Consider the following 17576-nt stretch of genomic DNA (forward strand, 5'->3'; position numbering starts at 1 on the left):
TTTGTGAATGAAATATCACATGCATATTCTCTTCCTCTTCTGGAATACTTGCAAGTTTAGGGGCTCCAAGACCATCCCTCAAGTCATCTGATATTAATAATTTGCAGTTCTCTTGTTATCCCACTGGAAGCCAAAGACTAGGTCTTAGAAACACACACAAAAAAAGTTAGGTGCCTCCAGCCAGGCTTGAGGATAGGCAAGGCTCAATATTTTACCTCTGAGAGCTAACTGATCACTTACGCACACCCTCTTATAAAGGACTTTTAGCCTCTTTGCTCCTTTTTTGTGGTCTTCCATATGCTTTAACTGACTTTGTTCCACACTCATGAATTTGGTCCCTGAGCAGTAGTTGTCATCACCTTTGGCTCTTTCTCTCACATTAGTCCCCAAAGCCCTGGACTACACTAGAGAGGAAATAAGGCAGAATATTCCTTAATGGGCCAACTGGGCCCTGGCTGGGTTTGTTCTGCTGGTTTATGGGCCACTCCTGCGGTACACTTTTCCCCAAAGGGTCTCCAAAGATTATTTTGCTCCTAGGGAGAAATCTGTCATCCATAGGTTTCTGTCCTCCAGTTGTCAAATCCTTGTAGGAAGGAGCACATTGTAAGATAATCGGGCCATCTGCTCATCTGTTGGATTCATGTGCCATCAAGTTGTAGCCTGGGGGTTGTAGCCTGCTCTCCCATGGTCCCATCTTGTCCTAGACACAACCTTCAGTTAGGCTTGACCACAGTGTCTGGAAAGACGAGTCTTGTAGGGGAGTTGATGAGGCAGGATGTATGTCACTTATATGGAGTCACGTGTTTCAGTGTTTTCACAAGAATGTTCTAAACCTTGTATAGGGTACAACTGCTTGTCTTTTTCTTAACATCCCTTACTTGCAGAGAGAAACGTATCGGTGCCTAAGTGAGGAATAGTCCGTGTTACCTAAATATGTGTTTACTCCCCAGCTCACCTCTTCATCAGCCCATAAGAGTTAATTCAAATTTGCCTTTCCTTGTGTTGAGCACTTCTGCTCCAAGTAGAACTGCATGCAGGAGATAAGTACCTTTGACTCATATATGAGACCTAAAAACCAGAAGGGAGAGAAAAGCAACTAGACCTTGAACTGCCCAGCTAGGGCTCTGAGTGAGAGTTAACTGGTCAGCAATAGACAGGTGAGGAACTTGCTCAGAGGAGATATTTGGGGGAAGGATAACATAACTAGGTCCATGGCAGAAGGGCCAGGCATCCTGAAGCAAATCCCAATGCCTGTACTTCAAGGCTGATTCTGTGGTCCAGTGGACCTGATGGGTCTGTGCAGAGTTGAGGAGAAACGCTGAGTTTGCAAGGCCATGTCAGGTTTCCATATACCTGTGCTCCCATACCTATGCCCAGAAGTGATGACCCTGTGACAGATTGTTAGCCTCAAAAATTACCTTCGGCTCCCCTTTCAGAGAACTAAATCCTTTCCTTAAAAACATTCATTCTCTGTGATTTTACTGTTTGCCCTGAGAAACGAGGAGAAAATGGCTCTGGGAGTCTTTTGTCATCACAGGATAGGACTCAACTTTCTAACAAAATCAAGGGCACTTGAGATGGACAGGGTTGGTGCCCGTCTCCTGGTAGTGCATAATTAATGAGACTTTCAAAGGAAAATGCTGATGTGATCTGCATGCTGTTCACAGGCCTGGAGATTTGATTCTACTCATTCTGTTCCTTTGATCTTTAAAAAAAAAAGTTCAAAGGAAAAACTGAAGGGAATTGGTGAATTGGTGAGCTCTTCTAGATCAAGTCCTTTGGTGGTGTCACTCCTGAACTGGAGGCTCATCAAAAGGGAAGAAATACCTTTTGCTCTGGGCCTAGAAGGTAGTCTCCACTCCTGCCCGCCAAGAACTTACAATCTAATTAGAGATTTCATGGAAACTTGGCAACATCTGTGGCTATTTTATTTATTTGGGTTTGAATTTAGGGCTGATTCTCTATTGCTAAACTACAACTTCAGCTTTTCTTTTTTAGACATTATTATTACTATTTTAGTATTATTTATTTGCCAGTCTTGGGGCTTGAACTCAAGACTATGGGCAGTGTCCCTGAGCTTTTTTGCTCATGGCTAGTGTTTTACACATTGAGCCAAAGCTCCACTCCGTGTGTGTGTGTGTGTGTGTGTGTCTGTGTGTGTCTGTGTGTGTCTGTGTGTGTCTGTGTGTCTGTGTGTGTCTGTGTCTGTGTGTGTCTGTGTCTGTGTGTGTCTGTGTCTGTTTAGAGTAGTTTAAACGAGTTACCAACCCTTCTGCAGTGTCCAGCATTTGTTCATTTAAGAACTAAACAAAGCTGGGGTCTGTTCTCTCTTTGGACTTTTACTTGTACCTGATAAAACTAGCAGCAGTTAGGCACAAAGTGCTGCCTTCCTGCTGCTCTAGACTGGAACACCATTGAGGTTTCTCCATTGGGCCGCAGAACTTTAGTCCCAGTCATTAAGTATTTCAGATCACTTCTACCTGCCACTGAGGAAGTGCCTAGGATGGGCCGACTGCTGTGTTAAGTACTAGAGTACTGAAAACTGACTGTGGACTCACTGACCCTCAGCCCTAGAAGTGGACTTAGTGGCATGTCCGGCACCTGGAGAGGACATGTGACCTATAAAATTCCTGGTGGGAACGTGCATTTTTCATCAGTATAGTATTTCTAGAGTCTTGGATATTCACCACTCCTAATTGTTCCAGACTGATTTCAGGAGTAGCCCCGCCTCCAGCCTGTCTTCTGACACCTTGGTGTATTTTAGTAATCCTCAGGCTGGGGACAAGAGGGAAGGAAATCTTCCCGCCAGCTCATTCTAGGAATGGGCAGGGGAAGAAAGCTTCAAGCCACTAGCTAGAATGATTTCAAATGCTCTGTGCTTCTCCTTGTTGTACATATTACCGCTGTGACCAGCTAAACAGCCAGGTTAGTGTGTCAGCAAGTTCAGTTTAGCAGACAACTTCAAATACCACAGGGGCCAGAAAGCTGGACATGTCCCAGGTAAACGAAGCTCTGTTCCCAGGCTCCCAGCTGGCAGTAGGTGTTGCATGGTGTCTTCATTCTGGACAGAGTTGGCAAATATAGAACAGCTGCATCAGTTAACTAACTGGATTTCAGATAAACGAAGTATATCCAGGTTTATCTGGCCACCTTCTCTTGCTGCTGCTGCTCACTGCCTACAAGTTAGGGATTGGGAGGGGGGAACGGGCTGCTAGGAGCTGTCCAGCTAAATTGGATTCTCCTGATTTGTTGCACTGTTTGCACTTCTGGGGCAGTGGAAATGACAGTGAGGTATGAAGTCACTGGAGAGGGCAGTAACTGGAATTGAGGTTTCAAGAGGCAGCCATTTCAGACTGAATGGGATAATTGTGGGTCCCGGTTAACCTCGGCTACTGTCATTACCGGGCACTTTTCCTTCAGGGATTTCAAATGCCACGTGTGCTATAAAGAGGGGAAAGAGCAGTCCTTCCTCACTTGATCAGTAATTTGTTAGCATGTGACAAGGAGAGCTTTATTCCGCCAAGTGATGACTTTCTTCATCTTGCTTTCCTGACATTGTCACTCAGTGTCTATAAACAGGGAAGAGAGAACAGGCTGGGTGAAAGGGGTGTGTGTGTGTGTGTGTGTGTGTGTGTGTGTGTGTGTGTGTGTGTGTGTGTGTGTGTGTGTGTGTGTGTGTCACAGTGTAGAACAGGCAGGGTGAAAGACGTGTGTGTGTGTGTGTGTGTGTGTCAGTGTAGAACAGGCAGGGTGAAAGACTGTGTGTGTGTGTGTGTGTGTGTGTCAGTGTAGAACAGGCAGGGTGAAGTGTGTGTGTGTGTGTGTGTGTGTGTGTGTGTGTGTGTATTGTACCTGTTCCTTTCCATAATGTCAGTGTCCACCCTGCTTACAGTGGTTCTCATTAACACCCCTGTTTGTAGCAGGTGTATTTCTAGAATGTTCTCACAAAATGCCCTGTGCCCCCTTTGTACAGCCTTGTTTTTAGGAAGTGTCCTTAGCTATAGACAGCCAGGATCTCTCAGAAGACAGCATTCTTGCAGCCTCTGTGGTGGTGGGGCCAGGAATCTGGGCCTGCAGAGCCCCAGAGGCCTTTGTAAGTATAGCTTGAAGTCTCCCCTCACTTCACCAGGTACCCTCAAAATTCAGCCTACTGATGGGCCTGGGGGATGTTCAGATTCTGACTGGAGGTGTGCTGGCACCTTAAATTAGATTGCATGTGGCTGGCATGCATTCTGGGGCTGGGAACAATGAAAATCTGTGACCTTTTATTTTGGAAAATGCTTTTCCTCTGTGGAAAGCATTTTAAATGGGGCCTGGGAAGGTTGACAGCCAGGTAAGGCCTTGGAGAAGGATAGGAAGGAGGGAGGGTTATGTCTTAATTGAAGGACAGTTGTCTTCTGTTCTTTTGGACAATACCTGCCTGTAATTTTGACAAGGAAGGGCATTCTTCAGGATCTGGAGTTTGGGATTCTGCCTATGGATATGCAAATAGCTGTGGAGGTGGGAGTAGTTACGTTCATCTGTGCCCTAGCCCCACTCCATACTGCACACACCACCTGATGAGCCCTGAAGTGATGGAGTGTCTGCTCTCCCTGAAGGGGCTGCACACAAATTTGAGCCACTGAAGAGGGCCCTTTTTTTTTTTTTTTTTTTTTTTGCATGGGACACCCAGCTTAAGTGGGCCTCTGAGAGGCTATTTCCTGGCCCTATACAAGTGCCCTCATGCCCCTAGAGGGGCATCCCCCTAGGGTTTGGTGATGTCTCAGCTCTGCATTGCCTCCTGAAGCTGACTTGGCAGGGCTGTAACTACTGGGGGGTAGTGGTGAGTGGGGATAAAGCTGCCCTGCTCATCCAAGTTTCTTAGAGCAATGGGGTGAGGAATATTTCTTGTCACACAGTGGGTATACAAATGCCACCTAAGCCGGGTGCTGGTGGCTCAAGCCTGTAATCCTAGCTACTCAGGAGGCTGAAATCTGAGGCCAGCCTGGGCAGGAAAGTCCGTGAGACTCTTTATCTCCAATTAAGTACCAGAAAACCAGAAGTGGTGCTGTGGCTCAAGTGGTAGAGCGCTAGCCTTGAGCTGAAGAGCTGAGGGACAGCGCCCAGGCCCAGAGTTCAAGCCCCACAAACGGCCAAAAAAAAAAAAAAAAGCCACCTATGGTTGGATGAGTAGTACCTGCCTTTTATCTCAACTACTGGGGAAGAGCCACTGGTCACCCCCAATATGAGTATCTGGAAGCAAACGGCAGTCCAAGGGGACTGCTGATGGTGGGCCTCCAGAGCCTGGGGAAGCTTCCTTCTAGCAGGGTTGGGCAGGGATCCACATTTTCCTGGAAATTCCTTTTCTTCAGTTGCCTCTAATGTCTCCTTCCCCCACAGTGTCTGCCGGAGGCACACCCCCACCACTTCCAGCTTTCCTGGCCATCAGTCTGCAAGTCGTCTGGCTGGGAGTTTAGGATTATTTAAAACCAAAAAGGATGCTTTGTACCCTCAAAGACAGGTGTGCGGCCCTCTAGTGGTGGCCGCAGTGACTAACACTAGAAAGTACCCGGTGGGAACATTTCCAGATGTCTGGAAAGGAAGAGCTCAGGAAGGCAAGTGAGGAGTGAGTGGGGAGCAGCCAGAAACTGCTGAAGACATGCACACCCTGGCTGGAGCCACAGCAGGAGGAGACCACTGTGCTTTGGAGTTGGTTAAAATCCCCTGCTCAATGTTGGCGATCCTATGCCAGAGGGAACACACTGAGTCACCAGAGACCGGCTCCCACTCCCTCAGTGACCCCAGGAGGATGAGGTGAGCACATGCTTGCTTGGTCTGCCCCATACTAGGCCAACCTCAGCAGGTAGACATTAACTTGGGGCCCTCTGCTCCCAGTCTCCTTTAAATGGGTTTGAGATGATAGGGAGGGTCCTGCCCTTCATGTGCTTTCAGGAGTTGTCAATCACCCTAGATTAAGGATGTCTTACTTCCTTCCCTTCCCCCCTATTTTTTTCCAGTTGTGGGTCTTGAACTCTGGGCCTGGGGGCTATCCCTGCATTCTTCAGATCAAGGCTAATGCTCTAACCACTTGAACCACAGCGCCACATCCAGTTTTTTGGTAGTTCCTTGGGGATGAGAGTCTCACAGACGATCCAGCCCAGGCTGGCTTTGAATCAAGATCCTCAGATCTCAGCCTCCTGGGTAGCCAAGATTACAGGTGTGAGCCACCAGCGCCTGGCTCTTTTTTTTGGGGGGAGGGGGTTGAGAGCGCATAGAATCAGGATTTGGACAGATGTTGATGTGTCCAGTTCTACTTGTGGTTCCTATTTATTCAGAGGTTGCTAAGGAGAATGCATGCATGCAATTCAACAAATGTTTGAGGCCCTTCTCTATGTAGTGCATATAGGGCATTATAGAACCATGTCCTAGCAAACTGGGGGCCCAGTGGTACACTGGACAGAGACCACTGTACCCAGAAAGCTTACGTTTTACTAGGGTGAGCAACAGTAAACTAATTTCTCCAATATGGCTGACTCATACCCCTCCCCATTCAGCACCCCACAGGGTCTACAAGCTAGCCCTAGGTGATTTCTAAGGCTTGCAGTGTAGCTGTTTGTCATACCTGCAGGTGAACACACACAGAGATACTATAATATATAGTGATAATAGCAGAGAGCCTTAAAAATTGCCAAAAAAAATGGACATATAAAGAGGAAGATGCATGGCAGGACTGCTAGAGATTTGGGGATACAGAAATGACTGCATGGGTCCAGGATGCAAACCTACAGAGGTGGGGGAATGTGTTTGCACAGGGTGCAGAGTCTTAGTCCCCTCTTGGTCTGCTTGGTCTCAGCTAGTCTGCTTCTTATGCCCAGTAGTGTGGGGCAGCTGTTAATCTTCCTACAGCCTTGAAGCAGGAAAACCAGTAGGATTTAGGTGTGTTAAGGGCCTGCAGGAGGCTGAAAGCCTTCTCTGACGGAGCAGAAGCCTGCCTGTAGGGCACCCATCTGTTCAAGAGGTGAGTATGTTGGGGCTAGGGCCGGGTGGGGGGTAGGGGAGGCTGTGAGACGGAGAGGTGAGTGTGTTATTTGGGGGCACACCTTTGTCCATGTAACTAGCCATTCCCCGGCCACCTGTTGCCCTGGGGTAAGGGATTCAATGCAAAGGGCCAGCTTGCGTCTTAAGTATCTAACCAGGAGATAGTTTGATTTTTTTTTCAATGACCTTTTATAGCATGAAAGATTTTTTTCCCCCTTTTTGGATCAGTCTTGGGGCTTGAACTCAGAGCTTAGGCAATGTCCCTGAGCTTTTACAAAAGCTCAAGGCTAGCACTTGACCACTTTGAGCCACAGCTCCATGTCTAGTTTTCTAGTTGTTAATTGGAGAAAAGAGTCTCATGGCCTTTCTTACTCAGGCTGGCTTCAAACCTAGATCCTCAGATCTCAGCCTCCTGAGTAGCTAGGATTACAAGCATGAACTACCAGTGCCTGGCTAATTTTTTTTTTAACTCTAAATCAGCATTCCCTTCACCAGAAGAGCCAGCTTCTAGGCTATACAGAACCAACATGTCTGCTTTCCGTAGGCTTCTAGCTCCAGCTCTGCCGTTTGCAACCCTGGCAACGTCTTAGCACCACCTGGGGGGCTTCTAACACAACTAAGCTGCAGACTTAGTTGACCTGGGGAAGGGCTAGGCATTGGTTCATAGTTTTTTAAGGTCCATGGGTGATTTTATGTCCTGCCAGGCTCATGAACCCTTGTTTTTAACTGGAAGCAGCATGTCCTCCTCTTTGAATGTGGAGAGCCTCTCCCACACCCCAACACAGCTGTTCTCAAAGTGGCTGAAGTACACCTTGTAGGAAGGTGAATTTTCCCTCTGGTTGGGAAATATGAACTGTCTTGGCACCCTTTGAGCCAACTTGCTGACTGTGTCCCCACTGAGTCAAAACATCCAGCCATGTGCGTTTTTTTTTTTAATGTTAGGTGAGTGTATATAGAGTGTCAATGGGCGGGGGATGGTGAGACTGGTGGGGAGAATCATGTGTCCCTGGAAAACACAAGAGGATGAATGTCCTACAGCTTAGGTTGAGTCTTCAGGCTTGGCCAAAGGTTCCTTTTCCTGGTGTCTGCAATGGCTGGTCTTGATTTATAAAGCGTGAGCTTGCTTCCTGGGTAAGAATCAAACTTGTGCTCCCAAGCAGTCCCTTCTATACCCAGCCAGGGCTGTCGGGGGTCCCCTACCAGAGCTGAGGCCTTCTCCCTGTGTAGCACACAACAATCTGGACAAAATGGACTTGCACCTGTCCCCCAAGGGCTGGCCACCACGGATGGAGGCCCAGGGGACTCTGCATGGGAAATTAAGGCTGGTTGAGCTTTTTAACTGTTGGATAAAGGGGCAACCAGATGACTTTAGTGAGCACTAGTGAATGACTTTCTAGAATTATCTGAGCATTTTCTCCTTTTGCATAGTTTCCCATCAAAGCCTGAGTTCTGATTATTATAAACCACAGGAATCAACTCTCTTTGAGTTTTCTGCTTTCTGGTCCTGAGCTGCATTGCCCCTACATTTCCCCATATCCTATCTTTTAAAAAAGTTTAACAAAAAGTCTTAGAAGAAAGCATTGTCGTGCTGGGAAGATGGCTCAGTGGTAGAGTGCTTACCTTGCATGTATGAGGCCCTGGGTTCCATTCCTCAGCACCATATAAGCAGAAAATGCCGGAAGTGGCTCTGTGACTCAAGTGGTAGAGTGCTAGCCTTGAGCTGAAGAGCTGAGGGACAGAGCTCAGGACCAGAGTCCGGGCCCCACGACTGACCAAAAAAAGCATTGCCTTGACTAGTCAAACCAGTCAAAAACAACTTGGTTTCTTCCCATCTTTGTTTTATAGTAGCGAAAGAGATGGGACCAGAAAATAAACAAGAACTTCTACTTGTAGAGTATTGTACAAGTATTCTACTTGTAGAATATTTCCAAAATCCTGTGGACTGATCTGTCAGTTGGTGAAGCTAAACACCCAGGTCTGAAGTGAATGGTTCACGATCCAGCCCCAATTCTGCTTGCATCCTTCCTTACTCCTGTGGATTCAGGGTTAGGCCTGGATTGTGTCAGGAGAGTCGGACATGAAAGCAGCTCTAAGAGTCCAGGTCATCAAAGGAGCAGGTCATGCTCTTCAAGAGTCCATTAGTGGGGCTAGGAAGGTGGCTTAGTGGTAGAGTGCTTGCCTAGCATGCATGAAGCCCTGGGTTCGATTGCTTAGTACCACATAAACAGAAAATGGTGGAAGTGGTGCTGTAGCTCAAGCTGTGCTCAAGGCTAGAGTGCCAGCCTTGAGCACAGAGATGCTCAAGAACAGTGCCCAGGCCCTGAGTTCAAGCCAGGACTGACAAAAAAAAAAGTCCATTAAAAAGCGTTCTGGTTAAAAATGCACCAGGGATGTTCAAAGGAGGGCAGAGTAACCATGTTTCATGTTTCCTCTACTACTTTCCAGAAGTAGTAGAAAGAAAAAAAGAAAAGCTGAAGATGTATTTTTAAAAATTATCTTCAAATTGTTGTATAAGAGAATTTCAGTTTAACATGTCCGTTTCTGTGTATGATGCCTCTTGATCAGAGTGACCCTTTCCATCTTCTTCCCTCCTTCCCCCTGCCCCCCCCCACCAGTCTTACTTAAATTTCCTTCTATTTTCATGTATGTATATTACAGATATATTTAAGATGAAAGACTAGGGGAGACAGATGGGTTTGATAGGTTTGGTTCCTTTATCTCTTGGTAGAGTCACTAGATATGTGACTGATGTTAGCAGAGTAACTTATCTGTTACGTCAGGCCCGAGGTTTGCTTTTGGTCAGTGCTGGGATTTAAACTCACGGCTTTGTGCAAGCTAGACAGGTGCTATGCTACTTGCACCATGACTCCAGGCCCTTTATACTTACTTTTTTCCCAGCCCACTTCCATTATTTTTTTGACTAAGGTCTTGTGCTTTTGAAGTCCAGGCCTCTGGACTTTATTTCTACTGTTTATACTTTCTGAATAGCTGGAATGACAGGTGCAAACCCCATGCTCCCCACCCACTGGTTTTTGTTGGTTGAGGTGGAGTTTTACAGACGTTTTGCCTGGACTGGGATCTGTTCAATCTCTACTTCCCTGAATCATTAGAATTACAGGTATGTGCCACTGTTCCAGCCTAAACAATTTTTCTTTTTTATTTACTTGTTTTTTGTACTGATAGTGGAGCTTGAACTCAGGGCCCTGGGTGCCATCGCTTGGTTTTTACTCTTTTCCTCCCCCGACCACGTCAGTCGTGGGGACTGAATTCTGGGTGTGGGTGCAAGTCCCTGAGCTCTTCAGCTCAAGGCTAGCACCCTACCACTTGAGCCACAGTGTCACTTCTGGCTTTTTCTGCTTATGTGGTGCTGAGGAATCGAACCCAGGGCCTCATGCATGCAAGGCAAGCGCTCTACCACTGAGCCACCTTCCCAACCTATTAGCTTTTATTCCTAAAGCTGGTGCTCTACCACTTGAGCCACAGCTCCACTTCAGCTTTTTGTTGCTGGCTTGCATCTTGACCTAAGATCTCAGCCTCCTGAGTAGTTTAGGATTACAGGCCTGAACCACTGGCACCTGGAAAGTTTTTTTCTTTTCCTTTCTTTCTTTAAATTTCCACAGAAGGAAAAGGAATCAGGAGTCCTTCCTTTAGCAAGGAAAATGTCTTGCACATATTTTCCTTTTAGTTGACAGCAGCTTTCAGGTGTTTGGTATTTAACTGCTTGAGGTAAAAAGAGCCAGAATGAATCTCAGTAGTCACATCCCTGGCTCCACGAGGCTCCAGACAAACCCCAGTTGCTGGGTCCTGGCAAGGTTGTGGACGAGGTTGCAGCCTGGTCTCTTCAGCAACCTGCCCTTCCAGTATGGTACCCCTACTGCTGCTCTTGCCATGTAGGTATCCTTGCTTGTCCCCATAATCTCCAAGTCTGTGAGCCCCTGGAGGGCAGGGATCCCCTTCCCCTGTGGCCCTGATATGTCTGGGGGTGCTGTCGGAGGAGGAGGAGCCACGCCCCAGGAAGCCGCCGCCTGCCCGCCTCGTTCTGGTATGGTGCTGCAGCTGGTGTTGTGAATCAGGCCGACAGCAGCGCATCCTCTTACCCGGCTATTTCACGACACCAGGGTTGCATCATACTCATCTTCTTCTGGAGAGCCTCGTGGGACCTGGCCGGACCTGGAATTCGGGGCAGGGCGGGCTTGGGTGGCTGTGTGAATGAAGGCTTGGTTCTCTGTGGCACCTGCTCCTCAAAATCACCCAGGGAGCTGTAAAGCTATTGATGCCTACCCCTCACCCCCCTTCCACCCAGACCCTGAGGGTCTCCAGGGTGCAGCCCAGAATTTGTGGCTCTGTGTTTGGCTTGATGGTTGTCATAGCACCCGCCAGCCCTCACTGTGTCTTTTGGCCTTGTGCTGTTTACCATACTATGAGTCTGCTTGCCAGAAACAGGACCTGACAACCCCAAGACAAGAGCCAGGCTCCTGATCCTGGCATTTGAGACTCTTCCTGTCAAGGTTCTGTATTCAGAAATGACACTACCATTTCCCCTGTGGAGCCTTCCCTTCTTCCTGTTCCCAGCCCCACACATCCATATGCTGGCCTCATTAGCTCTGCCTTCAGAATGTGCCACCCCCACTATGAACCCAAAGCAGCCTCTGGCTGATCTCCCTTAGTCTGATCCGCACACCCCAAAGTGATCTTTGAAAAATGGATATCTGAAATCTGACCATCACCTAACAGAACATGAACTTGTACCCTGGCCTATAGGGCTGATCTTCTTTCTTCCATGTATCAAACCCAATCTTCTTGTCCATCAAAGCCTTGTTTTTCTCCACTCCAAAGCCACACTTCTGTCTCAGGGCCTTTGCACATACCCTCCCCCTGTCTATAACCCTCAGAGTGCCTGCTTACAATGTGGGAAGTTCTGACTTCTCATTGTAGGAGCTTAACCTAAAGTTTTCATCATTAGAAAGTCTAATGCCCCTACCTAAGAAAATGCTATTTTTTCCCTTCATAGCACATCTGGTTAAATGTATTATAACAACTGCTTATTTATGTCTATTTATGTCTATCTGTACTAGAATGTGAGCTCCCAGTGGGCAGGGTTGCTGTCTTGTTCTCTGTAGCGCTTGCCAAGCACAGGGTATGGTATCAAGTAGGCACCTAATAAATGTGGTGGAATGCGTGAAGAGACCATTGGAACCCTTTCAGCTTCATATCTACCACTTATTCCCTCTTGTCATCCCTCTCCTCCCTCCAGCCCTCAGCACTGGTCACTCCATTCCTCCCCACCTCATGCCCTGCATGGTCTCATCCCCATGGCCAATGCAGACAAGAGGCCCAATGACCCAGAGGCACACTGGCCTTCCTATCCCCAGTGCTCCCTAGGAAGTCTCCAGTCCTTTGCTGTCCTGGGCTTCTTCCTGGTTGCCAGAAGACCAGGGGCCCTGCACCGCTCAGCTGGGGCTTGACACTGGATGGGCGGGCGTAGCGGGGATCGGCCGGTATGGGTACCATTTCTGTCTTCTGATATAGAAGCAGAACTTCCCCCATTCTCCTGGTCAGGTGATTTCCAGTCCCCCAGAACCCAGCAGGACCAAGACTCCAGGGTCAGATCATACAGCCTCGCTCAGGGTCAGAGACATTTCAGGTCTGGGGGACTGTGGGGATCAACCGGCCATAGACAATCCTGGAAGGTAGGGCCTGCATGACCCAGCTCTGTGTCCCCCATCAAAAAGGGTGACTCTGTGAGCATTTCCCTCATTAACTTCCACCCAGTTGCAAGAACCCCCTTTCTTTTTGCAGGGGGGTGGGGAGGGGAGTGTGCTCAGGGCAGTTTCTGTAACTCATCCTATAAGCCTTCAAGGGGTCCTGCATAAGCCTAGGGGTGGGCAGAAGAGGGTTCCAGAAGCAGCCCAAGCTCATCTCCAGGGCTGACAGAGGCCAGGGTTGTTTGGAGGAGATGAAAATGACTTGCTCAAGGTCACACAGGGAATTTGTGGCCTCTTATCCTGCCCACAGCCCCTCTCCTTCGCTGATCTTAATCAGGAATTTTCCATCGCCTCCAGGGACAGGGTGTACAGAGGGTGTGGGGTGTAGCTGTGATTTTGCCAGTCAGTCAGCAGTTTAAGAGCAGAGGGTGATAAGATCTTCCCCCTCCTTCCTGGCAGGAGGCAAAATGAGTTAACTCTGCAGTAACTGGGGGGGTCTCCCTCCTGGCCCCAGTCCAGAGCAGAACCTGCAGGGAAGGCTTAAAAGTGGCCCTGACTGGGGCCCTTTTCTTCAACCTGGGGTTAGGAAGCTAGAGAGGAAGGGCAGGTGGGCCTTGGTGCCTTAAGAAAGGCCCTGAGGAGATGCTTGGAAAATTAACCTACAGTAGACGTACCAAGTGCAGAAAGGTACACGGTGATGGTTCCCCTTTGGGTTTGTCATCGGTCTAGTTTTCTGCAGATCACCTCTTTGTGTCCAGGAGAGGCAGATTCCTTGACTCTGTGGAGCCTGAAGACTAATTTGCCAACCAAGGGTCTCTAAAGTGGCTACGCTGCCCTCCTGGATCCTATATCCAACAGGCAACAACTGATCTGTGCTTTCTCTGTGCAGACATTGGCAGAGAACAAAGCATGCAGATCGCTGACTTTTGAGGACTGCTGTTTGCACATGTTGGATGGCATGTATGCCCACCCACCCCAGAAGGAAGCTTGATCACACTTTTGTGGGGTCTCAGGACCCTCACCCCTGAGAGGGACTCTCACACACAGTTTGCTACTCAAAGCCAGTGTGAGCCTTTCCACTGGTCCTTCTGACCAGTCCCAGCTCACTGGGCTCAGGAGGCCTCTGGAAGCCCCAATCTACCATGCTTGACTCATTGTTGAAACTCTAGGAGCAGGCTGGGGGGGAGGGGGAGGCAGAGGGGGGAGGGAGAATCTGTGTAGGCTCAGAAATAGGGATAGAACTTAGCATCGGTGGCTCACGGCTGTAATCCTAGATATTCAGGAGGCGGAGATCTGAGGATTGCAGTTTGAAGCCAGCCAGGACAGAAAAATCTATGAGACTCTTCTCCAATTAATTTACCCCCACACCTGAAGTAGTGCTATGGTTCAAAGTGATAGAGCACCAGCCTTGAGCAAAAAAAGCTCAGGGACAGTGCCCAAGCCCTGAGTTCAAGCCCATGACTGAGATAAAAAGAAAAGGAAGGAAGGAAGGGAGGAAGGAAGGAAGGAAAGGAGGAAAGAAGGAAGGAAGGGAGGAAAGAAGGGAGGGAGGGAGGGAGGAAGGGAGGAAGGGAAAAAAGAAAGAAAAAAGAAATGGGGGTAGAAAAGTAGCAGAAAATGTGTCCTCCATCTTTCTCTGGACCTTGAACAGAAACGGAGCTCCGATGTCTAGAGCTGGCAGTGGCCCCTCTGCCTGCCTCCATCCTCTGCCTCCAGGAGAAGTGATGCGGGTCAGGGCCCCCTCTTCCCCTCTATCCTGGCTATTGACGTTCTATCCCTCCTCCAGGACCATCCCTCCCACACTGCCCTTCCCACACAGCTGGGCTGAGCTCTTTCCACGGCTCATTCCCCATGAACTCCTGCGTGGAGCTAGTTCCCTGCTAATTTTCACCTACAAACACACATGATGGGAATTAGTAAAGGTCTGTTGGGTGGGAAAAAGGAATTCTGTGATTTTCTCAGAAGCTGCTCAGACAGGACAGGGGAGTGAGCAAGGCATCCAACAGGGATGGTTGTTAGAGCCAATATGCCTGGATGGGACGGACAGAGGCAGCACCGCCAGACAGAATTGTGGGCTGTGGGGTAAACGAGGCTGACCTGGGGAGCTCTTCGGGTTGGGGTGGCCCTTCAGGTACAGGGCAGGGCCTCAGACCTTTGTACCCCACATCCACATGTCATCAGTCTCCACATCCCCTCAGCCCTCCACAACTCAGAGTTGAACCACTGGGGCCACAATGGCTTAGGTGCCTGGGGTGACCAGATTCAGGTCCTATTGCCATTGTATATCCAAGGTGTGGCCTCAGGCTGCTGGCAAACCTGGATCCTGACCTGTCATGGAGCTGAGACGGAGTCCCAGACCCACAGCCTGGCCCGTCCACCTGGGGAAGGGAGCTCCTATGCCAATCCTGCTGCTCCAGAGGTTACCACTAGCCCTAATCCCTCAGGGCTCTCCACAGGTGGCTTCTAGATACCCAGATGTGTTGGGGAAAAATAACAAGAGGTACTGGGGGACAGAGGTGGAGGGGGCCTTCATTTTTAGTTACTTTTTTACATTCTAATACTTTTTCCCTCAAAGTAAAATATGTATACATGGAAGATGCTTAAGTGTGCAGAGTAAATGATCACTCATTGAACACATACCCATTCATATTTAATATCTTGGAAGTTAAAATCTTAATAGAATAATACACTTGTTATTTGATCACAAATAGCATACTTTGGGGAAAATAATGAGATTTTTCCAAACCAAAAAAAAATGTGAGAAAGGTGAGATTATTTTATATCAAATCTCTTTAATATACAGAAAAGGTGATTTAAAAAATGGTTGTGGGGCTTGAACTCAGGGCCTGGGCACTGTCCCTGAGCTGTTGTTTTAGAAAGGCGTCTTTTTATATTAGCTTTATACTCCAACTATTGCTATAGGGACTTCTTTTTTTACATATACGTTCATCTTTTCAAATGTCACATCACTCATCCATTCAAATCTTCTAAGTAAACAAAAAGAAAAGGCACAGAGAGATTTGGGACCCCTACGAGGGTCCCTCCAGGGGTCCCTCCAAACCTGCTGGGGAATGGCTCCTTGTCTAGTGCCTGGCTCTGGACAGCACAGCCCTCTTGGTGCAAGTCTGCCCTGTATGAATGATGGGATAAATGGGGACAGGACAGCATCACACACCTGCCCTGCCCCCCACCCCCACCCCGCACTGGGGACCCTGCTCACCAGCTGTAGGCGGTTTAGGCCAACCTCCCACCTCCTCCCTGCTGCAGGCCTGGCCTATAAAGCCACCTGTGTGTCCTTACCGACCCTGGTCCCCTCCCTCGACACCCAGAGCCACAATGGCAGAGTTGCCTGTGACAGAGACATCTGGGGACCCTGCTCTATGCCGTGGGCGCTTCACCATCAGTACATTACTGGGGGCCGATGACCCCCCCTCAGCGGCTGCCTATGACAGCAGCCACGCCAGCCACCTGACCCACGGCAGCACCCTGTACATGCGTACGTTTGGTTACAACACCATCGATGTGGTACCTGCCTATGAGCACTATGCTAACAGCGCCCTGCCCGGCGAGCCCCGGAGGGTACGGCCCACATTGGCTGACCTGCACTCCTTCCTCAAGGTAAGTACCAGCTGGGGAAACTGGCCATCCCTGTGTGTTGGCCATAACTGAGTTCCCCAGCATCTCTGAGCCTGTGCCACAGGAACAGACAGGTGTCTTCCTCAGGGGTTAAGGGGTCCACATAGAAGAGTGGGAGAGGGTTCCATAAATTTCTGGGTTACATGAGTGGCTTCTGTTTATCCACGAGTGCCCTAAAGTTTAGAATGGGATGCTCAGAGAGAAAATTACCCTCAAACGAGCTGGAGAGGAGGAGGCTGGGAAGGTCCTCTCAGAGAGAAGCTTGCTGGGTGGATGAGGCTGGAGTGGATTCTCACCACGCCCTGTACAACCTCACTTTCCCCATCTGACAATTGGGTAGAACCATTCTAGATTCTGACGCTGAGACTTGTTGAGCTTATAAAGGTGCTTCCCCCTGCCAGAGGCCAGATGTGGCCTCCTGCTGAGACGAGGTGATGGCAGGAGGCCCCAGAGGTGAGGACAAGGCCCAGACAGCTGGCGGTCTTGCAGAGAAAGCCAGGAGAGCTAGCACAACCTGAGTGTTTGAGTCCTAGCCCTGCTGGGACCCACTGAGCAGCTGTGGATAAGCTGTTTCACCTCTTGGGAGTGGAGTACCAGTGCCCTACCCCTCTCAGGCTACGAGACTGGCCTGTTCTCCAAGAAGGAGGAAGTACATGAGCAGGAATGCCTTGAGCACCCAGCCTTCCATGGCTTCCTTGTGCTGTCAGGGAACCTGTCTGGAGATTGCCTGACACATGGAACATGGGCAGGTAGGGATATGACTGGTGGTCTCTTGGCTCTCAGCAGGAAGGCAGCCACCTGCATGTTCTGGCCTTTGACAACCGGCCCAGCCATGAGCTGGTAGACGGGCTGGCGGAAGATGAGGCAGGTACCAACAGCCAGAAGAGCCCTGGGGAGCCTGTGCGCTTCGGCTGGGTTAAGGGAGTGATGGTGAGTGAGATATGGATGGGGGTGGGGTGGGGCTTGATGTTAAGTAACTTGGGCAAATTAATCAAGCCCTGTCTCAGTTTCCTCATTGTAAAAGGAGCATAGTGGGGCAGGGAGTCATTAGGAGGAACTTCCTCTGTTTAGCCACCAGGTGGCAGCACTTAACACATAAATCCGCAGACCAGGTGGTGTTTTTTTTTTTTTTGTTTGTTTGTTTTTTCCTATTGTTCTTCATGATGGAAAGGAATAAGACCTCCAGACCTTTGCTTTGGAAGGTACTACAGACAGATA

The 17576-nt window shown here is 49.0% G+C and overlaps 1 protein-coding gene across 2 annotated transcripts in view; it reads left to right on the plus strand.

Annotated features, from left to right (window-relative positions):
- The first annotated feature begins 16015 nt into the window (after nt 1–16015).
- Nucleotides 16016–17576, plus strand: part of Slc12a3 (solute carrier family 12 member 3) — a 34806-nt gene continuing 33245 nt past the window's right edge. The window contains exons 1-2 of one of the 2 annotated variants that reach the window (XM_069992340.1): nt 16016–16340; nt 17142–17288. In XM_069992340.1, coding sequence (XP_069848441.1) covers nt 16059–16340; nt 17142–17288 — 429 coding nt within the window. In that variant the 5' untranslated portion in view covers nt 16016–16058. The remainder of the gene's footprint in view (nt 16341–17141; nt 17289–17576) is intronic. The other variant, XM_069992341.1, reaches the window with a different exon arrangement.

Source organism: Dipodomys merriami, unplaced genomic scaffold, assembly GCF_024711535.1.
Source record: "Dipodomys merriami isolate MVZ:Mamm:240054 unplaced genomic scaffold, mDipMer1.0.p SCAF_41, whole genome shotgun sequence".
NCBI classification, from domain to species: Eukaryota; Metazoa; Chordata; class Mammalia; order Rodentia; family Heteromyidae; genus Dipodomys; species Dipodomys merriami.